At 37.6% G+C, this 26,359-nt stretch overlaps 1 protein-coding gene across 1 annotated transcript; it reads right to left on the bottom strand.

Annotated features, from left to right (window-relative positions):
* Positions 1–1,927: 1,927 nt before the first annotated feature.
* LOC116731115 (E3 ubiquitin-protein ligase RNF19A-like) lies at positions 1,928–25,905 on the bottom strand. Its single transcript, XM_032580640.1, has 10 exons — positions 25,765–25,905; positions 15,503–16,361; positions 11,234–11,442; positions 10,611–10,755; positions 9,808–9,970; positions 8,480–8,594; positions 8,141–8,299; positions 7,163–7,382; positions 6,467–6,610; positions 1,928–5,310 (listed from the first exon to the last, which is right to left on the bottom strand). Exons 2-10 carry the CDS (start codon positions 16,093–16,095, stop codon positions 4,545–4,547), a joined length of 2,514 nt encoding a protein of 837 aa, XP_032436531.1. The 5' UTR covers positions 16,096–16,361; positions 25,765–25,905; the 3' UTR covers positions 1,928–4,544.
* Positions 25,906–26,359: the final 454 nt, after the last annotated feature.

The raw sequence follows: 26,359 nt of genomic DNA, 5'->3' as shown, positions 1-26,359 counted from the left end.
GAAATATGCCAAGATTAAAACGTTTAGGCTGGTTTGTTTTTAAAGATGTTTGCTTCAAAGCTGAGCTGGGAATGAAAAAACATTGGAGGGAAACTAATATATGTGTTTATGTTGGAGCTGCAGATTATTTGTGGCACAGCGAACAGACTGAATATATAAACCACTTCATTTAATTCAGTAAAGATTTTACAGCAGCAACAAAACAATTCTTATTTTTCTTCTTTGTAATATTTGTTTTACAGGTTAACTTCTTTATTGTGTTGAAGTTTTCTTTTACTAAATAGAGGACTTGTGGATTATGCTTTGGCTTGAGGGTCAGTAGACAGGACAATTGTTTCTTTTAATGTGTAACTTTCCTTTACGCCTCGCTCATGATCAAAATCATTTTAATAAAAAAATGAGACAGGAATTTTTGAAAACATAATAAAACAGTTTAAATGGAGTTTTAGTTAAATTTTTTTTCCATTGGCATGTTGAAAATTATTTATACCTTCCTCAATAATCAGGGAGGAAAAATCAACCAACTTATCTTTCGTGTTTGCACTGGTATGTAACTTTATCTGTGATTATAAACTTTGACGCAGGAAGGCCTCGTTGTCATCACCCTAATCTTTACCTCCATCGCTTGGATTCACATCCAGACTCTGAGCCACACCGAAGCGCTAATATTATTTCCAGTCAGGAAACAAGGTTGGTAAAAATCTAACAGTACGTTAAACCAAAATCTGCCAGGAGTACGAAGGCTGTAATTTTGGGATTACCTCTAGGATCAGGGCAGTGAAACTGCACTGGTTTACACATTTACTTAATTACTCAAAAATAGTCATCAAATCTCACGAGGTTTGGTGACTGTACAGACGCCATGACGTTATGTTGTTAGAAAACCCTGTGGTTCTAAGAAGATGAAGTGTCTTCACAACCATATTTACTCATAGTGGGATGACGACAGACGTATACAAAAGGCAAACATATCAGTATATAAATATATAAATTAACTTTAATACCGTTCAGGTAACCTTTCTGCCCAGTTAGTCACTTTTAGATACTTTTTAAATCATTTAATAAGACCAGTGACATGAAATTTTCCTAAATTTAATGATCCAAGTTACAAATGGCCACCTTTACTCTTTAAAAGTTATTTGAACACTGCACACATGCAGACCGCAGCCCAAACAAGTTTCCATTGTCAACTATTCAAACAATGCTTTTGGATACACTTTAACAAATCTTACTGCTTTTAAAGGAAATATCATTTTTGTTTATGAAAATACAAATTTCAACACCAATTGAGCCAAACTATGGAATTTTCTTGCATTTCAGTGTAGAAGTACATTATCGATAGTTTGAATAATCTACAAAAATCTTTTGACTTTTTCTATAGAAAATGCAGCTTTTTGTTGGAAATGCTATAAAAACTGTTCTGATTAGTATTGAAGCATCTAAAAAATTCAAACTCTGAAAATATTCTCATTTCCTACTTTAAACAGGAGGGTTTTCAAATCGTGTCACTACAAGAATACATGTAGCTCCATACAACACGATGTGCCACATCTTTTATTTCATTAGGTTATTTTTTTTTCTTTGATTTAAAAATAATCCCTTCCAATTTAAATGAATAAACTCAGCTCTTTCTGGAATGTTTTTTTTTGTTATTTATTGTCATGGAATGTAAAAGCATGTACTGTATGTAAATAACTGAATACAAATGTAAATAAACAACAGTGTGAATGCTGTTTCTGTTGTAATTTTGCTTTTACAACTTTTAAGGAACACATGCCTTCCTCAAAGAGTAAAGAGAAATTATTTCCACAAAGGGAAACTATATTGAGCATAAATAAGAAATGAAAAATGGTTAAATATGGATCACTGGAAAACCTGAAAAACAAAAACAAAGCTTCCCAAATGCAAAAATGTTTCCTCAATAAAATGCTTGATCGAGATTTTTTTTTATTGAAGGATATGCATAAACATGCACATTCAGATGCAAGGAATCAAAATATAGAAGTTTCCAAATAGCCTCTTTTCAACAAAATTAGACAACAAATAATGACACCAGAACTCAAACAGGAAGAGGAATTAAAAAGGAAAATAACTCAAGAGGTTCATCTAAAATAAAGAAATTCCTAATTCAACTTTTTAAAGCAGCTCATAAAACAGCTAGAAGAGGCCAGGCTGCAAAACTCAAGATGTAGTTTTAGTGTCACTTTGGAAAAAAAATGCATTTTAGTGCCAATATGGTGATTATTCTTTTACATAAACTTTGGTGGCTTTAGGGGAACATTTTAAAACCTCAAACCAATCAAATAAATTGGTGTAATCAGAGTTAATACGGACAAAACATTTGGTCTTTGGTCGGCCAAAACAGCTTGTCTGAGGTTTATTCTTAAGCTTATATCCATTTTTATAATATGCAAAAAAATCATCCAACAATATTTGTATAATTCTCACATGAAGACAGGATGAAATAAAATAAAAACACTATACACACAGGAAATCTTCCCAAGGCACTGTAGGGTGCTGACAAATATAAAATTACTTGCATCAGTCATTTCTGAAAAAGAAAATTAAAAACATAAGAAAGAAAAAAATAGCTTGCTGGTAAAGTACAAAGTTCAGAATCAGAATGTTTCATTTGGATTTAACAAACAAAAAGATTAACAATTTATCACCAATACTGTACAGTCACTGCAGAATATTGAATATTAGGATAAATGTGCTTGGATACAGACGCAAGTTCTCAATGCACAACATGTGTTCGAATAAAGTTCCGGCGTTTCCACAGGGGAAACTTCAGTTCAAATGGTATAGTTGTCTAAAAAGCTTATTTCATTATTGCAAACACAGTTCGATTGAATCTAAATCGTTTTATTACAAGCCCTGTAATTTGTAAGAAATGCTACACATTTAAAAATAGGGCTCTGTTCTGTGTGGAATATATGATTTAAGTAAATGCATTAAATTAACCTGTTTATGCTTCAACTGTACGTTGAACATGTAGTGAAATCTAATAAATCAGCAGAGACACAGCTGTCCTGTTCCCCAGTGCAGATAGAAAATCACAAAGGGAAAAAGCATGAAGGTGGCTGGCTTCAATCCAGAATATCTAAACATAAAAATCTGTGTTCATGACAAAAATCATTCGATTATACCAACAAATTCGGATCAAAAACCAATTTTTCCCAAAGCTTAACATAAACATAAGCAAATATGTAAAACAGAAACATGAGTCGCATCTTAAACAAAAGTAAATATATAACTTTTCTAATGTCTGATGATTCTGGAAAATATAGGAAGCTTCTGTGTCATCTGGTCCCACCGTTAAACTCGAGAGTCTCTTTAACAATCCTGAGGGAATCCAAGAGTAAACTGGAGACACCGGACCATTCTTTGATTACCAAAAACAAGCAAATGAAAAGAAATTCATTCCTGGAGACTAGATATTAAAACATTTAGGTTTCATGATAGCAGCTTAGATTACTTACTCCAACCAGCATCAGGAAAACTAGGGATGTCCCAATCAAGGCTTTTTCAAATGATTAAAATCAATTCCTGATATCTGTAGTTGGTCAGGGATTATGTCCATTTCCAAGGTCATTTTATTTTTATTCCTACATTCCATGCACTAGATTTTGATTATTTAACACCAACAGTGTAAATGTTTTTTTTACCCTTTACTTTCCCGTTTCTCATATTTTCCACTCTGTGCTTAACAAGCCGATTTGTGGACAAAAAGTGGCTCAGAAAGCAGCTGAAACACTAAACTAAACTCACTAAATGTTACAGCGTTAAAAGCAAATGGTTACATTTTTCATGAACCTTTTCAGTAAGTTTGTTTGCAAACGACTGAACTGGAAACTTATTTAAATGTTATTAGCGGAACAATCTCCAATTAGAAATATTATAGCAAAGTAAATAAACCAAAACATCATCAGTCTGACCAAGGAGATGAAAAATGCAGCTTTGTGCTAAAATAACAACACAAAGTTGTTTTGAACTTTAAAAAAAGGATACAGCAGAATCCTGGATGTTAAAAAGGGGGACAATCACCACCTTGACATAAACCATAGTGTGTTTTCTTACTGCACCTGAAAGCTCTGGTATTCTCAGGAATGCAAATGGCATCAAGTTTGACGACTTTTCATCAACAAATGCCTGTTAGTAAAGGACTGATTAGGATTTAGGGCAACAGAATCCTGATCGGGACATCCCTTCACACTGGTTTTAGGAAATCATTCTGATATGAAGGAACTGTCCTTTCTGTGCCGATCACAGATCTGCAGAATCTCACGAAGCTCAGAGCCTGCTTCAAACATGTTCATGTACATTCAAATCTACTTGCAAACAAGCACACTGCTCTTAAAACCGGCTGAAACTTAACAAAACCAGAGGTCCAGGCCATCTTCTACACATCCAGCTTCTTTCCATTTCACCTTCTGTTACTACACAGCTTCACTTTGCATCCATAACCCTGATTTCTCCAAAATTTGATGATAAAGCTAACAGAGTTTGCAGCGGTCGCACAGTATGAGGAGGGAGAAGTGTCTTCAGATGTCTGTCTGTATGCAGCGCTTCCTGGTGGGGCTCACTGGCTGTGCGGCAGAGTTTCTGCTGGTTTCTTTAATGAACTCCTCCGGTTCTGCGTTTTCTCCAGCGCTCTCCTCGCTGATGTACAGGAACGTCCCGCTGCTCCGGTCTTTCGGTGAGGCGGGTGGGGATGAGGCCAGCAGGCGGTGGGCGAAGGCGGCCTGGCCGCTCTGAGGGGGAAGCTGCTCCAGGCGGTCGTGCTCCACCTCAGGTAGAGGTGTGATGGTGGGCTGATGGGGAGGAGGGTCCATCTGGCCGGGTTTAGCGGTTTCGGGGTCCGAGCAGCTGAGCTCGGACGAGAAGTGGCTGCAGTGCGAGTCGGCCACCGAGGGGAGGCTGCCGCTCAGAGACGGCGAATCGAGCTCGGAGGAGTTGGCACTCGGCTGCTCCAGGAGCTGAGCGTCGATGTCGCCCTGCGTCTCGTTCACTCTTCTGTCTCCTCTGCTGCTGCTGCTCGCTCTCCTCCAGAGATTACTTTTACACTTTTTGCCCGCGGTAGCTGCGGTGGGGTCCTTGGACCAAGAGGACGAGGGGCCACACTGGTGGCCGGGCTGCCCGCAGCTGCACGCGGAGGGACACGAGCACAAGCATCCATCGGCACCGGCTGCTTTGATGGCGGCTGAACCGCTGCTGCAGCTGGCTTCGTCCATGCTGCTGCTGGCGCTGCCGTGCCTCACCTTGTCCTGCCTGGACTCGGAGTCCGCAGGAGCCTCCAGGCTGCCGTCTCTGCAAAATACACGCCACGTTTAACGGATCAACACTTTTCACAAAAAGTAAAATGGAATCACTACACATGCTTAACTGGATATTGTTGCTCAACTTGATGATTTCACTTATGGCTGCAGCTAACGATTTTTGTTTTCTGAGGATTTTCTCTTGCTATGCTGTTTTTTTTTTGTCTTTTTAGTATTTTATTTTGTTTTTAATGGTTCATTTGGGGAAGTGAATTGCAAATTAACTAATGCTATAAATGTTATAATGTTCTGATTTTGTTTATACTTAACACTTGTCCCCAACAATAATAATAATAATAATCTAGTAATTTAATAATAATAAAAAAACACTTAGTTTATTTTATATATGAGAAATACATGAGAAAAGGAAAACAAATAATTAAATTCCTTCTTAAATGAGGAAATAATCCATTTACTACCTAAGATAAAATGGCAGCATTGCTTGATTATCTGCAGCTAAAAAATAAACTTCTAACATGTGAAAAGCTCCATTCTCTCTGCTTGACTTAATGTCAATACATCGTAGGGTTGATCTGTTACTTATTTTATGGATCGCAAAAGTTGCTAAAAAAGGAGATTTATTTAAAATTTTGCCATTTGAGTAGTTCTGGGCGGAACATATTTACAGGCTTAGTGTCTCCTGTTCTTTCAACAAATGGCTTGTTTTAGAGTCTGGATACTGAAGTTAATCGATTACTAAATTAGTTGACAACTGTTTTAATTACAATAATACAATTCAATTGTTAAAGGCCTGATTTCACCTCATTTTCTTATGTTATTGTGTTGTCAAAATCCTGACTGATGTTATATGGTAGGAAAAAAATATCTTTGGTTATTTCCAAATATCTTTGGATACGCAGTTTAATGAAACTGCGTATCACACGCAGTTTCATTAAAACTGCGTGTGATACAACCTGGGGTGTCATTTTGGTAGATTTCCATCTCAGTTACATTTTTCCTTTGATTTTATTTGAGTTGGATGATTATAAAATAACCCAAAAAATTTTAAGAATGCTTTTAACAAGTCATTAATACGGTTCGAAATACAGAACAAGCTCCAAACTAGCTCCAGCTCACACACTCACCAGCCACTAATGCAGTTTGTGAGCAGCTGCTCCCTGTGGGACGAGTGTGATCTGAATGCTAACCTTTCCAGCGGCATGTAGGCGTTGAGGATGGAGCCCGCCATGGCCTTGGTGCTGGCGTTGTCGCTCATTGTCCCCAGACTGACGGTGGCCGACTCGCCGCTCAAACTGCAGCGCTCCTTCTGGACGTCGGCCTGCACTTCCATCCTGGAGGAAACAGTTGAAAAACACATAATTAATTCAAACTAATTATTACACTGCAAAAACACAAAATCTCAGCAAGTATTTTTGGTATCTTAGTACACTTGAAGTGAGACAAAAGTAATTTACAGGTAACTTTTCAGGAAGAAATAGGACCTTGTTTTAAGTCAATCTGTTATATTGATGAAATTGCTCTAGTTTCACTGGCAGATAATTTCACTTATAACTAATACTTTTTCAGTTAAGGAAAATTCTTGCCATCTTCCTGCTGAAAACAGGAAGAAATAGCTATTTTTGTAAGTTAGTACAGTTGAAATAAGACAAAACTAAGGCATTTGTCCTAGATGCTAGATTTTGTATTTTTCCATTGTTTAGAACACGACTATGGAAAAGAACCAGAATTAGAGTCTGAAAAAAGCCCCGAAACTCGTTTTAGCTGAAACTGGAAAAACAAGATGCATTATTTCCATGTCATACGCTACGGCTATTAAGCCATCGCTAACGGTATTCAGAAAGGCATTTTAACAACATAGGGAGCGCCAAGCTCCAGTGTTTTACCGATTGTAGCAGCTGCCGGACAGACTGCCCGTGATGCTGGTCCCGGCGAGCGCCGTGGTGCTGGCGTTGTCGCTCATGTTGTCCCGCTGAGCGGAGCTCACGCCGCAGCGCTCCATGTGGCTCCCGCTGACGCTGAGGCTCAGGCCGGTCAGGCCGCCGACGCTCGCTCCGTCGCCGAGGCTCGGGTTGTTGAGTCGAGTTTCCGCCACAGACGTCGTGTCTTGGAGGGAAATTTGTTTAGTTATAGAGCAGTTTGAGGAAAAAAAAGAAGTCACACGTACAGAGTTAGCTGCAGTAAACCCAAATATTCTGTGACTTTGTGGGTAAAACAGAATGTGCCAAAATATTACTGACAAGAATACATAAAATCTTGACAAAAATCAGACGTATACAAACATTTAACTCATGTTTAACACTTTACGTTCTAAAAATATCCAGATTATGTGGTGCCACTGTGATCTTTAATACAACTCTGTGTCTCCTCTCTCACGCCCAACAGCTCCGAGAAACCTAAGCCAGCTCAGCCTCACACACCCAAATATTTGTCCTGGGCCTAACCAGGACAAATATTTACAACACAACATGAGCACTGTGAAAAAAAACTGCTGATTTAAGTATGCTCACGGATACCAAACACAAACACAAATACTGTGCTTCAAGCTAAATGAATTCAAATATCTTTTTTTATCAGATGTATGAAAATATCTGGTTTCAACTCTAAGTAACGTTTTCCAAATTTAGGCTTTTAATCGAACGTTAGATTGCATTTTATTGCTATACTGTGCAGTTTCACCGACTTTATTCAAGCACCTGAATACATTTAATTGGAATTCAAGCATTTTCAAGGAACTTTACGAACACAGTGTAAAAGTTTTTCCCTGTAATTTTTGGCTTGTGGCGTTATTAGTGGTTGAGAACTTTAGATTTGCTGTTAGTTTTTCAGATTTCCATCTTTCTTAGTATTTAGGAGATTCTTACCTGTGGCTACTGCCCCACTTCCGATGTTGTCATTTTCGTCATCGAACTCGATTCGAACCCCTTTCCCGTTACCAGCGGAAACGCCACAGCCTCCGCTCCGACACAGAGAGATCGGGACGACGCCGTAGACATACGCGAGCATGATGGGAACGCCGATACCTGAGACACACAGGAAACAGATGCAACAAACATTTCCTTTCTATATGAGATGAAGCAGAAATTCAGGAAAAAAACTAAATATCATTTCACCCAGTTGAACTTTACTGGAAACTCTTGATATATTATGAATGTGAAGACAACTTGTGTAAGAGTGAAAAGAGAAGAAAAGTGATCTCTTACCAACAGTGACTGCAGCAACCACAGGAGACACGATGACCGACAGCGTCACGCCTCCAGCGATCACCAAGTTCCTCTTGTGTTTCGAGATGTCCTTTCCTTCGTAGCGATTATGTATCTGATGAAGCAAATTGTTGAGCAAGATAAATGTTTCGTTTCATACAGCTACAATTTTTTAGTAAAGTAATTTCATTCAAATAAAGGAACGTATGCAACATAAATTAACTACACTCAGTAACATTTAAATAATTTACTTCTGTTAATTTAGGTGATTCTGATTTGTTGCTATTAAAAACCCAAAATTTATTTCCACAGAAAATTGGGGTATAAGAGTATATGGTATCGGATTTCATAATGTAGCCTAGCATAATACAGAAATAGAATTATAAGAACAATTTTTAAAAGAAATTTAATAAAATGTTGTAAAGACGTTTGCTCCTCAATCAATCACTTTTTCCTGATTTTTCCAACCGCACTTTTACCCTCAACTCAACTACACAGATTGCTTCTCCAGCAAGGATTTTAATTAAATTAAATTACTAAAATACGTACACTTTTTGATGATAAGTATTCCTATGCTTATGAACATAAATAAACATTCCCAGCACAGTCTCTGTATAGTGTAAAACAGACTGGGAGAAGTGACACGATAGTAATTTTTAACATAGGAACCAGGAGATAACTTTAGTGGCTAAACACACAGCCACCCGTCTACTTTGACCTCTTTATCTGGATTTTGACAACAGAACCTCCAATATGGATCATTTGTCTAGTCATAATGTTCCCCTTTAGGAGGAAAATCTATTACTTAAAACAATACTTTTATTTACGATCTGTGTGATTATTAGCATGTTTTGTCACTTTCTAGTAAAAACAAATGTATATAATCAGTGCCAAATTAAACTTTTTCTTTTCATGGGAATTAAATCAAACAGTCAGAATTACTGATCTGCGACTCATAACAAGAAAGTACAAACATCTCCTTTAAAGAGATCTTTTTGAAGATTATTTAACAACGTTCTACTTTAAATACAACTTTGGTGGGCTACATTAATTAGCCCAACATAAATATGCTAAGTTTTCATATCTATTTCTGCCAAAAATCTTTATTTGTAATCTGTGATTCTGCAGTCTCAAGTTACATATGAAAAGGTAAGCAAACAGGGTAGCTAGGATACACTTAGCTATCTCTAACTTTCACTTTTCTCTTTCCCCCTCCTGATTCTGATAAACTCATTAATCAAGCACACTGTTTTTAGGTCAGACTTAAAGCAGTGATTACTACATTAGAGATCTTTGAATAAATAAACCAGTGTTAGGGAAGTTCTCACCCTTCTGCCCACATAGACTGGGATCCCAATGATCATGGCTGGGATGGCGATGCCGGCAATGAGAGCGATTCCCACAGGCGCTCCCACCAACGTCCCGAGCTGCCAGAGGATTTTCTTCTTCCTGCTCCACGGCTTCTTCCCCCAGAATGTGCAACCCGATGGACTGAGAAGACAGGAGAGAGAAAACAGTATGTTAGATCTCAAAGAGAAAAACTGTACACATTAATACTGTAGATAAAAAAAATAAAGATCTATCCTTATAAATCCTCGTCCAGGATGAGGAAATAAATCTGACTCTAAAAATGGCTGTTTTGGAAAATTCCTCCAAGGAGAAACCAAAAACTCTGCACAGTTGACATACATGCATATAAACCTGAGGACATTTGAAAGGAACAAGGACAACAAGTTCTGTAGGAGCCTGTTAATGATTAAAAGCTTTAAACCATGTGCTTTGAAACAGGAAAACAACTTAAAAACGCAGGACAGTTTGCACCGTGGACCAGGGCCGACAAACACCGACTTGAAGGCCAAAAAAGCTGAGTTTGTCCTTCATATATCCCCCACTAAATGCAGGAAAAACAGTCATGTTTTCACTAAAGTGAAAGAACAAAGAGTGAAACGCTAAATGTGAAACCAACAGATCCTTTGCTCGTCAACATAAATACAGAAATGACTGATGAGGTGACAGGAAAGGTGTTTGTGGTGACGACAACAACAGATAATAAAAAGAGAAACTAAGCTAATAATGCAGAACCTTGATAACAAAACGGGGAATATTAAAGCTGTGGTGTCACTCAGCTCACCTCAAGTAGTGAAGGTCAGAAATCTCCTTCATGCAGAGCCAGCAGAACTCGCAGCCGCAGACGGCGCAGGTCATGTGGTTACAGCTCCCATCGTTCATCTTGATGATGTAAGCAGAGCAGCGAGGGCACGGCTTGATGTCATCACCTGCAACAGATTATTAAAGCAGAAATAAACCAGAATGTGATGGAGATCATAGACCGTTGCTGTTACTGCAAATTAGTGTTTTATGTATATGTAAACAAAATAAAGGTGTAAACATCTAGACAAATAATATGTGAAACTGAAGGTATGTATGGGTTTATGTGTGATATTTAAGAATATGCGATTCTTTCAACAACGAAAATAAGGAAACCAAGGCAAAAACAAGGGAGACTGTTGGGCATAATGACAATAACTATGCCAAACAAAAACCAGGACTGGCTGAACAGAGACAGCAGCTCATTTCCTTTACATGGATGGTCCAGGAAGCATCTTTACCAAAAGTGATCAAATCCACTTTAAAGCCACCTTCGGACTCAAAAACATTATTTCATAAGCGAATGGGTCGGTGAAGAAGTAATAAACCCAGCTACGGAGAAACTTAGAAACCAAATAAGACTCGGTGACCAATCGTCCTTCATACCAGCTGCTCCGCTCTCCTGGCTGTAGCTGAGGGACGACGACCTGAAGTTCCTGAGCCGCAGGCTCTGGGCCCGCTGCTGCCGCGCCGTGTCGCATGTCTGGTTGGGATGCCACAGCTGTTTGCAGTGGTAGCAGAACTCTGTGCCGCAGCCGTCACGGCCACAGGTGATCTTTGGACAGCTGGCACAGCCAAAAGCAATGACGGCATACCTAGAGGAGAAAAAAATACAAGCAGAATGCTGGTTTAGAGATCTGAACCTGGACTGTATTCATGAGTATCTACTGCAAGAAATTTGTGGCCATTTTATTTCTGTTTTTAAGATTTAAAACAAAGAAAAACATAACATTTTAAAAGGCGCTTAGTTTCCAACATAGTGATGAGAAAATAAAAAATAAAAGTTACAGATAATTTTGTCATTTTGTTGTGGAAATTCAATGCAGGATTTATTCTATGCAACAACAACATAAAAAAAACTTCTGCCTTTTTAAAAAAGATTTAAATTAGTTGGTTCTGCACTATTTTAGAAAAATATAAAGAAGGTCAAAAGAGTAGCAGGTTGCAGAGCAATGAGCTACAACTATAGGATTTATCCACACATTCTTATTATTCAAAAATTACAAGCAAACAAAACCAAAAGTAGATTGCAGTTGGTGCTGCTTTAAATAAACTATTTTTCCATATATAATGACTGCAAAAACTAGCAGCTGTTTTTCTGAGCTTCCTCATTCTAAAAAGTGAGTAAAAAACACACCACAGACAATATAGATGCCATAAAAATTTAACTATATCAAATTAAATAAGGTCATCGTGGTAATTTACCACTCTATATAGGGTTAGTGTCATGGCAAATGGAGATGAAACATAAAAACAAAAGATGACATTTCATTTGCAAATTGCCCAAAGGCAAAGTTAACATTCAACCAATAAAACAAAGGTTTTTTTTCCCCTAACTTTTATGATAAACTTTTTGAAATACAATTCAGCTGAATAAGGAACAAGCTATTCTCCTCCTGACTCATCTGTTCAAGTTACACATTTAAACTGAACATTTTCATAATTATGGTTAAATGTGACCTCAAAGATTTCCCCATAATTTTCCAGTTTTAGCTTCCTTTTTCTTCAGAGGAAATTAACAGAATGACTTGGGAGGAAACAAAACTGAAAATGCAAAAAAAACAAAAAAGGTTAGAAAATTAGAATAACAATACTTATGACGTACACTGATTTTAAAAAAAATGTACAAACCCTCATGCTGTACATATTTAACAGCCAAAAAAAAAAAAAAGCCAGTCTCGACAGTTTTCAAACTAACACTTCAGTGTGCAAACTGATGACATATTGTGTAAAAGCTGAACAACCAGGTGGGAGATTTCCAAATGGTCGTTTTGATGTCTTCACTTCCACGTGTTTCCCCACGCACTTTTCAGCAAGTAAACCCGACTCCTGTTAAGTTTTAATTTCTACTCTGTTCATCCAGCCTCATACTGGGATAGGAAGCTCCAGAGCACCACACTAGAAACATATCAACACCTACAAAGTGATACGTTGAGGGAGGTAATGTGCAGTAAAAGTGATTTTCAAAGTTCAAATGTTTGTAGTTGAGTCGTTGCAGGAAAGAAATACGTCGCACAAGTCAGAGGCAGCTGGACAGAGTGCAGTAATTGAAAGAAAAAACTTTATATACCGACCATAAAACTCTTCCTTTTAGACATTTCCACATTGGCAGTTATGATTCTCTGTATATTTCAGGCACATTTTTCCACAGAGGTCAGGCTATAAATATGAAACTTTGAAAAATTGCAGGCTGGAAGTAAGAAGCTGGATGGATGATGAATTGATAAAGAAATGGATATATAGATGAGTGCAACGGCAGATCAAAGAACGGGGAGACTGATGGATGAATAGATGAAAAAAGGTACTGACAGGGGGCGATAGATGGAATCGGACGGATCTTTTAAATAAAAAAAACTGAAGGCCTTTTGCTTTTTTTTAGCCAAATTCTCATCATGCAGTAAATAAAACAGGGAACAAAGCCAGGAAAATATAAATATTTCCCACATTCGATCCCTTTCTTGACTTGTAAAGTTGCACAGGAACCCTGCCACTAACATCTGCTAACATCTGGCCGTTTAGAAAAACTTGACAAGTTTTCGGTGTTCAACCTTGTGCCAAACAACAGCTCTAATAAGTAGTGAAATAAAAGTTACTAAAACACAAAGAACAGAAACAAAAATCCACAATAATCTGTGCAATGCACTCTGACTTTACCTTTGATGCTTAGAATATTTTACATTGCTGCTAAATGTGTTACAGGTGCCATTTGTAAGACTGTAGCAATAAACAATCAAATAATAAATTAATATTAGTAAAAAAAAACATTTTTTTAATTCAATTTATTTATGGTTTCAGTTTTGTGTGGCTTTCATTTCTTCTTTTTTTTATTTTTTTGGTTTTTGTGTTTTTGCTTCCAGTAACGGTGTTCAGTGTTGTGTACGAAATTATACGTTTGTAAGTCTTTGAGAGAGCAAACTGACATTGTTATCCCATTATCATCATAGTAGTTGAAAATGGTCTCTAAACAAATATACTATCGTTTATCGCAACAATTTCTGGAGCAATTTATCGTCCGGCAAAATAATTCCTCTCTAATTGCGAGCTAAAATAAGTTTAAAGCTTAAAAACAAATCTGATTATCAACTGAAAGCCTTACTTTGTGCCAAACAGAAAATTCACACTGATGCAACACTGTAACAAAACAAAAGTGAAAGCACATCAGGTTCTAAGACTAGTCAAAACTTTAACTTTGCTACAGAGTCGCTTTATGCATCACATAAAAAATGTATCACTCAACAAACTAGTTCGGCTAACAAACAACGCCTTTAACACCTTTAAACCACAAGTATGCAACAGTAACAGAGACGGAGCTAATAGTTTGGCAGTGGGTCCAATCAGTTATTTGGGATTGAGAGCATTATTTAAGTTGTTGATGCAACAAATGCAGAATAGAAAGTAAATTCAGATTAAGGGGAAATTACAACAAAGATGCGAACTTTCTGGACTAATTCAAACACAGGAGCCATGTGTGGTGGAGTGGTGCAGTGCATTGTGTATCGAGTGGCTGCCATGGCCTAACAGCACGGTGTTTTGTGATGAAGCCAAGAGAGCGAGACAACAGGGTCAGCAGCACGGTGTGAGCAAATTCTTGAATCCCTCATGGCTCCAAACGGACCTGAACCCTGCCCTCCACCAGCAGCTCAAGCAGAAAATACTGAACCTCTTCTTTTATTTGGTAAATTCTGAAATACCTAGTGTAAATGCCAGTTTTAGTTTTTATGATTTTATATTTAAGTACGTCTTTGCTTTTTCTTTCTTTCTGTGTTTAAAGTGATTTATACGTCACAGTGTGACTCAATGTTGTGTATATTAAAGATAAGAAGCAACAAAACTATGAATTTAATTTACATTTCTGACATCTTTCTTACCTTCCATATTCTCCCACAGTCTATAACAATGGGACAGACTCACGTCAGGAAAATGATAGTAAGCACTTCCTGTTCAAATCTCTCTTGGACGACTCATTTCACTCATTTAAACCAAGTGTCCAAGATACTGGGGTTAATTTTACAGAGCAAAATCAGTCCTGTAGTCTTAATTTTTAGCTTTTTTTTGTTTAAATATTAGAAAAGCATGATTGTGTGCTTATTAAATGTTAGTTTTAAAAAGTATTCACATACAACTGTTACATATTTCCTCACTCAAGAGCCACAAACTAGCATGCTTTCCTCTAATACTCATAACTTAAAGTCTGTGCCATTTATCCTTCATGCAGCTGATTTATGACAAACCTTGCAGGATTGTTTATCGATTTTTTTCTCTATTCCGATCAATTTGCAACAAAGCTTCCTCACAGCACGATGCTGTCAAAAACAAGCTTCATGGTGGTTTCAGGGTGATATGTTGTTAATTATTCATCACACACTTTTGCACACAGAGGCAGCTTTCTTTTTTGTAATGATATTGAAAAACATGAATCATTTCCCTCTCACTTCACAATTCTGTACTAAATGCTTATTAATCACATAAAATTCCAATGAAATCAAATGAAGTCTGTGGCTATAAAGTGACAAATTGCAAAAAAGTCTGAATACTTTTGCAAGGCACTGAATATACTATTAAGAATTAAATGGAAAATGTGTGGTAAAGGGGCAGTTTGATGCTGATTGATGTTTTTCTGAACAGACCATGTGATCTCACCGCCCTCCATCTTACCCGCAGTCGGGAGCGGGACACCAGCGACAGTCCGGTTCGGCCACCAGCCATCTCCTCAGCATGAACTCCTCGTATTTCTCCATGACGGCTCGGTCTCCCAGGATCATCTGGATGTCGTGGGGGTTGAAGCGCTCTGAGCACTCGGGGCAGGTGATGTTGACGCGGGACTCGGAGATCTCAATGCGCAGGTACTGGCGCAGGCAGTCTGCGCAGGAGCGGTGGTGGCAGGTCATGATGTCCGGGAAGCGATCCCGGGTGTGGCGAAGCAGGCACAGCGGGCATTCCAGCAGGTCTGACAAAGACCCCATCCCTGCTGACGTGGACGCCACATCCGAAGGAGGCTGGATGGAGACTTTGTCGACGCCAGCCTCGGACTGCGCGCTTTCGACGCTGACGACGCCGTCTGCTCCGGACGACAGAGTCCTGGACTTCCGCTTGGAGTCCCGTTCGGGTCTGAGTCTGCGTCCAAAGAACGAGTGGAGGGACAGACGCCGCTTTTTAGGATTCTTTCTAACCGAGGGGAGGCTTACGGAGGACGCAGCAGAGTGCAGGTCTCGCTCTGAGCCTGTGCTGCCATGCTGCAGGCTGCTCATTGCGCCAGAAGTGACGCAAGGCGCTACCGGTGCTTCAGTTAGAAATCACCACATGAGGTGAGGAGAGGGTGAAAGGAAGGATAAACCAAAACATGCAAAGAGATCCAAGAGACAGGACGCTTAACGAGGGGAGCAGCACAACTTCAGCTACGACATGATGGCAGGAAGAGTAAGACAAATCAGTAAGGCGCTCCACTCCTTCGGATCATAGCAGCTGCAGACGGGTGTTGAGGTCAAGATGATGAGGCTTTGGTTTGCACACAGGCCTGGAAGAAAGAAAAACACAAATACAGGATGAAGAAAAACCTAACAAAAAAACAGTTGAAACAAATATTAGGACTTTTACTACGAGTTTTAGGCTACGTTTACACAGTAGACTGATCTGATCGATGCTGCAGTCAGATTTTTTATTTTTTTGCTCATACTACTAATTAAACCCGACCACAATAAGACTTCTGTGTGAACAGTTTACGACCCAAAGCGACCTGCAGAAGAAGAATGTTGGCACAGCAGCACATTATTTACAAAAGTAATGATGAATGGAGCCATTTAGGGATTGACTTTAAAGTTTATTCGGCAATGGGAGCCGACAGTTTCATAACAACACGAAGGAAGCTATTAAAAAGAAAGCACAGCTAATAGCAATGGCATTTTGTAGAGAACTGACTGCAATTCCAGCAGAGAAGTGTGTTTAGATGTGTAGTCAAAGCAAGGAGTGTTTTGATTGTGATGCAACGATCTTCAGTGACACAGACTACTTTCATAAGTTCATAATTATGTTTTTCAAATGTTGTTTTTGTCCTGATTTACCGCATCTGGCTTTTTTCTGGTGCAGAATTATGACACATCAATAACATAAAAGCCTAATAAAAGATAAACATTCAGACTGCAGACACAATTGGATACGTAACTGACTCAGTATCAAATATGGAAGTGGCAACATCTGATTTATTTTTTTAAAATTGGGCCATTCACACTGTTGTGAAAAAGTCAGATATAGGTCTCATGTGGACAAAAAACGTGGATTTGGGTTGCATTTGCCTGCGGTGTGAACATAGCCTTATTTCTGAAGTTAGCCCTTCTTACTTCATTTTAAACAACAGTGAAAGAGAGAGAGAAATAGCTTTACAAATTTAAAAATTATATTGATTTCAGTTCTGCTTCAGCTCCACAATGTAAACCTGAGGCATCATTTTGGACAAAAATCCCCAGTGAGCTAAGAGGTGACTAAATAACCGCTGCAAATCCAATCTGAGGCAGCAGTTTTACAAGCCTAAAAACCTCATTCTGACTGGCTGTGGGTTTTCAGCACTCACTATGGTTTGTAAGTAGATTTGAGATGTCTGCCTCCTACTTTAAAGCTGCAGGTCAATTGTAAAAAATAAATAAAAAACAGAAACAAGCTTTCAGCTGCACAGCCTCAAGACGCATTCGGTTTGGTGCCATGACTCTTTTCATTCGGTGCTGAATCAACTTTCTGAAGCTTGTGAGGGGCATCTGGGTCATTTATCATAATGCACTGGACTGCCTCTGTAAAAACACTTGGAAGCCAGTACAGTGAAAGTCTACAGTTTTAAGGGAAAAAGCATGAATGCATCCAATTCTGACCACATTTTGGAGATGTAGTACTGGAGTCACAGACTGCTTTTAGCTGCAAGTAATTTTAAAGAAAAAGTGAAAACCAGGCAAAAATAAAATTACATTTGAGTCTTGACAGAATTATAAAAAGGTAACAGTCATTAAGAAAAATGGTCAAAAATATTGGGATGTGATATTATCTAGACCAGTGTTTTCCAATCCTGGTGCTCAAGGCACATGCAGTCCAGCTGATTTCAAATGATGACTGATTAACAGGCGTTTGTTGAACTGCAGTCAGTTGAATCAGGCACATTGAGGCAGGGAAACCTCTAAAACATGTAGGACAGTGTGCCTTGAGGACCAGAGTTGGGAAACACTGATCTAGACAATAGTTTTTATTGTCTGAACGGTGACAATCTAATTGGACAATGAAAAACACAATATTTATCTTATTAGTGAACATATTATGCTTAAGTCCTAACTAAAATTGTCAATGCAGGTAAATATAGTACTTAAATGGAAATCAGGACTTCCTAAATTTGGTAAAAGTTGGCTAAAGTTTATGAAAAACTAGGAATCAAAAAGTAGTTAAAAATATCCACAATTTAACAGTAAGATCTAAAAATTTGCATCACTTTTTGCAAAGGCTGGTTTTCCCCTAACACTCCCCTGGGAATCAAGATTCCACCCAATATTGCAAATTATCACCATTAAGTGTAAAATAAGTTAAAAATTGCCTGCTACTTTAAATAAAATACGAAGTACTTTGGCTAAAGAAACTTAAAACCTCCTCAAAAATACTGAAACAAAACATATTTTCCTTTCCACCACAGTGCCCAACAGCAACGCGTTCACTAAAACCCAACATTTTCAAGTGAACTTTAAAACACTCAGGGAAGTGGTGCTATTGCACTATAATTCAACTTTATAACAAACCATTCTGGTTTGTGAGACGAACCGAAAAACCTTTGTGTAAGCAGGAGGAAGCTTTAACAAGGGAGGAAAGCAATTTCAACCAACCTTAATGTGAAATTACAATGTAGTGGTGTAATTAAACTGGAAAATCCTGCCTATGCAATGTAGAAAGACTGAGTGGGACTTTCCATGTGGCTGAGGTCAGAGAGTGTCTGAGTTTCCAGTTCTATGGCTCAGGGGGAATCACACACTAACACACTTCAGGAATTGGGATGGTGTCCCACTTCTTCAGACGAGACCCCCTGGGTAAGAAGTTTGCCGTAGCAGAATAAACACTTTCAATCTTCTGCCAGCTCTTAAAAAAAAAAAAATAAATAAATAAATCACACTTTTGCTAGGCAGAGTTATGACTAATGCTGTTTCCAAGCAAAATGTTTCTGCTGGAGAATCAAGTCAGTCTAAGGTCACACTATAATTTGAGTCAAAATGGAAGGGGAAAATAGTAATAAAGTAAGTCACGTGGAGAGGCAGTGGTAATGGTTTTAACAAGTGTAGCACTTAGCACCACACTGCAATAACACACTGGCACAGGCCAAGCAATAAACAAAATATTCCCCCCATTTTTATTTTTTTGTGCCTTCGCTCTGCAACAGACAATTAGATGCTCAGCCAACCTGCAGTGAAACATTTAACACGACTGCACACTTGAACATCAAACAGCGCCTTAAAGACGCCGGTTATCTGGGATTATTTATAAACCCTAAAAAGAATGTGACCATTGCCAGTTAAACAACCATAACCGAATGTTAACATTCACATTCCTCCATAGTGTTTCTTCCACTTCCCACTGCCAAAGTAAATACAAGTAGGCGACAATAAACCTGTCCTCATTGAGGTTTCAAACTATATGTATGTGTTGAACTGAACAACTTCAGAGTTTGGAACCAATCTAAAAAGTGTCTGGAAGGCTAATTGGACAATTATGCATCTTGCCAAGTGACCACCAAAAGGAAAACTGTTTCTGTGCTGCTGAGTTGCACCAGGAGATCGACTACCAACAAAAAAACATCACTTTTTTTTTTTTTTCTTGATCGGCCCTGACCACTGGAAACCCAAAAATCTAATCAGCAGATACACAACACCAAGCGCCATCAGGTCATACAGACAACAACACTGTTCGGTGTGGATGCTGTTATGAAGGGAAGAAGATGCAACATTAGTTTCTTCCAGTGAGAGTTGGCTTAGAATGAAGTCAGAGGAAGCAGAAACATAAAAAGCTATTTAAAACAAAACCCTATTTTTCATCAGCCCTTTGTAGGTCATTCAAGCTGAAGAGAGCAAGACTTTTAGTAGAAAACAGGAAGGCAGAATCTTTTCGAGCTTTCAGCATTTTTCTGTCATGAACATCCATGATTTGGAAACGTTAGCAACCTTAGAAATTTATGAGTTAAGGTAAGGATTTACATACTCTGGGGAAGAGAGACATTGTCAACTTCTTAATTAATTTCTTACAGAGGTGTGATGTCGCCTCTTATCCCAATATAAAACGATAACCACTAACAGAAGGTAATTTAGAAGAAAATATTCTGAACATTGCTTTTAGATCTTCTTGTAATATTATTCCTACAGAGAAATTGGAACTGGCAAAAAGTGGGAAAAATGGGGTCAGTGTTTCATATATAAAACCTAAACTGGACACAAAGTTCTCATCTGTGAATTTTACTGTGCTGGCGGATCTGCAAGCACGTTTACTGACACCACAGCATTCTCCTCACAATCAAAGAGTTTTGATTGTATCTTTGAAAGTCCCTTTGTCATAAGCAGACGGTAGATAAGAGGACATCTGAGGCACTTAAAGGATGTCAGAAAACAAGAATCAGCTGCGATAATGATAAGAAGCAGCATGCCGATACGTGCCGTCACAATAACTAACACTTAGTATGCGATTATTAAAAGTGAAACTGAACTCCTTCAACTTTAACTGAGTTAGAGATGGCAAAGGTATTTCCAACATGTTTCTACATGTTAGACAAATGTCACAATAGTTGTGTCATTTTAACAGACAAACTATCATTGATCTGTCATTTCCTGTAGGACTGCTTCAGAGTTGCTCAATTTACTTCTTGTTTTTAAAGACATTTTCCAGTTGGAGTGTCCTTCAAAATACCATATTTAAGACTACATGTTCTGTTAGATTAATCTGTGATTTTCTTTATATAATAAAGCATTTAAAAGTTCAGGACCAGTTTTAATGAGAAAACATTGAAAGTTTCTCCAGTTGCCAACTAGTTACAATTGAATCTCACCAAGATCAACTATGACTGGAAACGTCCGTCTAAAAATGTTCTTTGGCCGCCTTCATCACGTACGCTAATTTCCGGTGACATTCCGTGTGGAGGACAGATTTCCTGATTATCACAATGCTTCCAGTTCTTTTGGCTTCGGACCAAGGAACAGCCCAGAAACTTAACTAAAACTCATTTTTTAAATATAACTTTTGTTTACTAAGCACACTGAGAAAATGGCAGTGCTTTCCAATGCAGCACATAGTCGCTTAAGAATGCATAAAAATAAGAACAGCATAATCAAGGCTCTCCAGGACTCATCAGTCATATGTTTACCCATGTACCTTGATGTATCTTTAGCTTGAGTATTTTCAGGAATAGTGTGGCATTAAACAAAGAGAGGGAACAGCCAATACAGAAGCAAATGCCTCAGATGCTCCTCTGAGTATTGTTTACTAAACAGGAAGATAGCAGAAGGCAGAGTGAGGTACTTTTCCACTTTGTCTGGGATATGATGATGAGCCCCAAAGTTTGTGCAAAAATAGGCATCGAAGTCTATTAAAAGAATTTACATCGTAGTCAGCAATTTAACCATCTCCATTTAACAACTCAGACAACAAAGAAATACCTTTTATTTGAAGGCAAGAGCATAAAGATAAACAGTTCAACTAATGAACAAACTGGAGTTCACAAAGGATCTCCGTCCATTTCAATACTTTTACTTCTCTCTAATAAGTACTTTATTTTACGGATTAAGGACCTTGTGTGACAATTAATTTCATTAACTTTAAGACTTTCTAAAACTGCAACAAAAAATCTTTAAAGAAAGCATTCACACTGATGTCATGTTTTAAAGAAAACTGCAAATAAGACTGTTTATAAGACATGCAATTAAGTCACACACAAAGCAAAAGCAGGAGAGAAGGAGCCACATATTTACTTCACACGCAAAATGAGGAAGCCTGACACTCCCAGCTGCTAAAAAGCTTGTCAGCTATACTAGCTCCTCCAACAAATTATCTGATCAAGTTTACCACTTCTACTCACTTTAAACAAGTAAAACCAAGCTAGAGAAGGTTTTTAAAACCAGCTATTTTGTAGCTATCTACCTTAAACTTGTTTTGGCTTTGTTTTTACATGCTCTTCATCCAGCTCTGTGCTTTCTGCTCTTGTTGTGGTCCTTGATCTCTCACCCATGCTCTCCTCCTAATTGGCTCGTTTACAAACCAGCAAACTGAATTTCAGGCAGTCAGGACGGTCTTCTCTGAACTGAAAGTTGAAAACCTAAATAGATAATTACAAACCGACTTTGGATTTTGCCAAGTCTAAGAAAAGTGATTTGGGACAACTTCCACAACGCCTGGTATTGTGCAAAACTCCTGAGAAACTGACGCACCTTAGACACTAAAACAACACTTTTGCACTGTGTTGTTTTGTACTCATTAAAGTAAAGATATTTTTTCTGCACTTGACTTCCTCCTTGCTTTCTGAAGGCTTCATAACACACAAGACTCAGATGTTTCAACAAAAGTGCTAAGAGTCAATGGTTTGTTAACAAAGGCAGCAGGAAACAAAGCCTTCAACGAATGCAGCTACTTAAGCGCACTTGAGATCAGACAATGTTTCAGGGAACTGGGTGTTGGACATCATTTATATACAGAATGCACGCAAGTGGGGGAAAAGTTGAAGGAGGTAAAAGTCAATTTCCAGACTAATGAATATCATCCTATGGGAGGATTTCTAAACGCAGATAGGTGAAAAAGACCAAAAAATGTCATGTCATTTGAGATTTTAAAAAAATTCCTCAAATGTGCAATGACACAATGTTCAAGTTAAGATTAAAGTATCGAAATGGGCCAAACATCGTCACCAGCAGATACTTCAGCACTTAAAATTGTTACAGCCACATTTTTAAAGAAATATGCAGAACATTTTAATGGTAGGCTAAAGATGACAATTGTTTTAGTTTTATAGATACAATGTTAGTCTACGCTGTTATTGCATTAGCAGGTGGTGTCTATTGGAGGTCAAAAGTAAGATTTAGAAAACTGAGTGTAAGCCACCAGAAGAAATTAAGAAATATCTTAATGTTAGCTGAAATAGGGCTGTGCAATTTGATACATGTCTGTTTTAATTCTGATTTTGGCATCATCCCATCACAAAAATAATGCAACACAACAAAAAATAAAGTTTCAACGTGTCAAATTGCCGTTGTTTAAGTGCAACAACAGCAATGTGGTTCCAATATTGAAGTGTAATATGGTATTCAATAATCAATTTCTCCTGAAAGACTTCTTAAAAATCATGAGATTTTTAAGAAGTTCACATGTGATAGTGATCTAAAAAACGAACAGGAAAAGACACTGCCTGGGCCAATAAAGATCTAAGTGTATGAAGAAAGAATGCTTTAGTAAGAGCTGGTTTTAAAAATGCTGTCAGGTAGCATTTTATAATGCGTGTTTAAACATGTTTAACACTCGCTAAAACAAGCAGTCATCTAGTTGAGAAGTCAGCACTCACCACAACCTGCAAAGTGGTTTGCAGAATTCAAATTAAAGTTCAAGCGGATTAGAAAGCATTTTGCAAATCAATTCCTTCTCCAGCATCTAATATTAAAGTGCCGATGTCAGATACATCAAGACCTATTCACAGTGAGCTAAGGCTGACTGTGAAAAAACAATGTAAAAAAAAATATTTAACAAATTCTCATTCTCTAGAGTAAGAAGTTACTCTCACAACAAATATACTCATAGATGTAAAATATCAAGTGTTTTCAATGTATTTGAACCTACATATTAGTTTTATTTTCTTTTGTGTTATAAATATTTTTGAGGTAACCTTTAGAGTTCAGGAACATGCACACTGTCCTAGCGTGAATGTTGTTCATAACATTCTCTTCTTGCATGCTCTGAATAACAGAAATACACAGAAGCTGACAGAGGTCAGTTTTGGAGACAACAAATATGGAGAGACTGGTCTCTGTTGGCAAGCAAAAATAAAGTCTGTCTGCTTGTAAGAGAGCGAGTTTGGTTTCTTTCACAGCCCAGGAATCTTGTATTCATCTGCAACAGAACTGTTGTCTCCCTTTCAATTACAGAGAAGATTAAAAGAATTCACTCTGCCGTATAAATCTGGCTTAAAATCATTTTTTTACTTACACTGTGCTAAAGAAATATTACAAACAAACAGGGAAAAAAACATACCACATATTTAATTTGATAGGAAACTACTTTTATACAGCTTAGTAGGCACTGCATGGAATTTAATATGTTTTCAGAAAATAAAACCTAACTCAAACAATAACAAAATCAATTCCCAAATTTGATACAGTAAAGTTCCTGCAAGGTTGATCCAATGACATTTGATCTTTAGCTATAAACAGGGATTGTAGCAGTTTAAAACACAATGCAGTTTTATAAAGACAAAGTCTTGTTGATGCTTTTTGAACTTATTTCAGCACTAAATTAAGTTCTTGAAATTAGTTGCACTTACTGTCTAATATTTTTCCTGTTTCAAATCAAAAATATGCCTTTCATTGACCTCAATCTTATTTTTATAAACAAACATCGCAGGTTTTCTCCAAAACAAGAGAAAATAGCAACACTCAAAATGTCCCATTTGGATAGGGAATTCAATCAGTGATAAAAATGCTAGAAAAGCTCTGAAAGATAAGCTATCTCCCCCTTTGACCAGTTCTGATGTGTTAACATCAACTGAAATGATGAATGATTTTGATGATCTTTTTCATACCTAAAGATTACCTGCATCACAACAATAACACCCCATGAGTTTGGTTTTTAAATGCATCAACCGTTCAAAGTGGTGCAGATAAAGAACTTATAAAACCAGTTGGTTTAAATTACCAACTGATTTTATACAAGAAACCTGCAGCACATTTTATTGTTTCTACTAAATGTTATAGTATAGTTGTTGTTTTTTTTAATCAACACAAAAAAAAGAAATCAGTATCCATAAAAATCTGTATTGACCAACAAATATCTGTTTGGTGTAGCTTCAGACTATTAGAGTAAAAAGGGGCACAAACACTGTAAGAATAGTAAAATAACTATCCTGCCTCTGTTGATTTTAACCAGTGTATATTGTATTAACAAACTACTGGAAATTATTCAACTGATCATGCAAACAGATCAGAGTCAGCTTAACTATTTTGCAATGAATCGATCATGTAATTTTGACATACTGTATATGGTTTACATTAACTGAATGAGGCGCCACAAAACTGATGTAACGATGCATATATTAAAAATAAAGCGGCACTGCAGAATGCCTTTTTCAGCGAGTTCATGGGTCATAATATGTAATATTTCAGAAACAGTGACTTTGCATTTTTATTACTATTTTATTACAAATCAATTACAGCTGGAATGCCGTGCAGTCGTGTCCCTGAAAATCAAACACTGAGAACTGGAGATATAAATTACTATATAGCTAGAGTATGAGTACAGCAGTATTGAAATAAAAATAAAAAGACATAATGTCTTATTGTTGTCAATGAAACGGAACAATTGCTTACTTCCCAGCCTGCTAACAGAATCTACATCAGATTTGTAGCAAGAAGCTAACATTGACTAACTTTGACAGTCCGAAGAGTTGCTGCTGCTAAACAGCTCTAAGGCAATGTAACACCATAAAAGACGGTAAATTATCGAATTAATTTACTCGTGTTACTCACGAACTATAATAATAGTATAATTATTAGGAGGTTATAATTATTGCTTGCTGAGACGGAGTTGAATTTGAAGAAAAAACGGACATGCTAACTAAGCTAGCTTCTAAACAGCTATCGGAGAGGAGGAAGTTCTTACGTGGGTGATACTAACTAAATTTGAGCTAACTTAGACGTTAAAGCCCATTTTGATTTCACACTTACTGTTTTATCCCGTCCTGTTTCAAGTTACTTCCCCACAGAGGAGCGTCCGGCGGTCGCCATTACACAGTAAGCCGCGGTACGAAATGTGTAACAAAAAAACTTCAGCCAAGGTACATTCCCCGAGTCCGTTGTCATCAAGCAACGTAACAAGCTGACATAATTCGGCCACTTCCGGTTGGAAACACAGTATTTTCAAAATAAAGTCAAAACTAGCCTCGCTTGGGAAAGTTTAGTTCACTTCGTAACATTCAGCTCTGGAAAAAACGAAGAGCCCACTGCACTGAACCCCATTGAAAACCTCATGGTTAATCCACCAAATATTGATTTCTGAACTCTTCCTGAGTTCATACAAAACATTAGTATTGTTGTTTCTAAATTAATATGAACTTCTTTTCTTTGGATTATTTGAGGTCTGAAAGCACTGCATCTTTTTTTTTGTTATTTTGACAATTTCTCATTTTCTGCAAATAAATACTAAATGTTTGCTTGGAATTTCTGAGACACATTGTCAGTAGTTCATAGAATGTTCATTTTATGCAAACATATACCTATGAAAAGTAAAATCAGAGAAACTGATCATTTTAAGTGGTCTCTT

The sequence above is a fragment of the Xiphophorus hellerii genome, chromosome 13 (genome assembly GCF_003331165.1).
Source record: "Xiphophorus hellerii strain 12219 chromosome 13, Xiphophorus_hellerii-4.1, whole genome shotgun sequence".
Lineage (NCBI taxonomy): Eukaryota > Metazoa > Chordata > Actinopteri > Cyprinodontiformes > Poeciliidae > Xiphophorus > Xiphophorus hellerii.
Note: the sequence above shows the minus strand (reverse complement) of the source record. Positions and strands in the feature narration are given on the sequence as shown.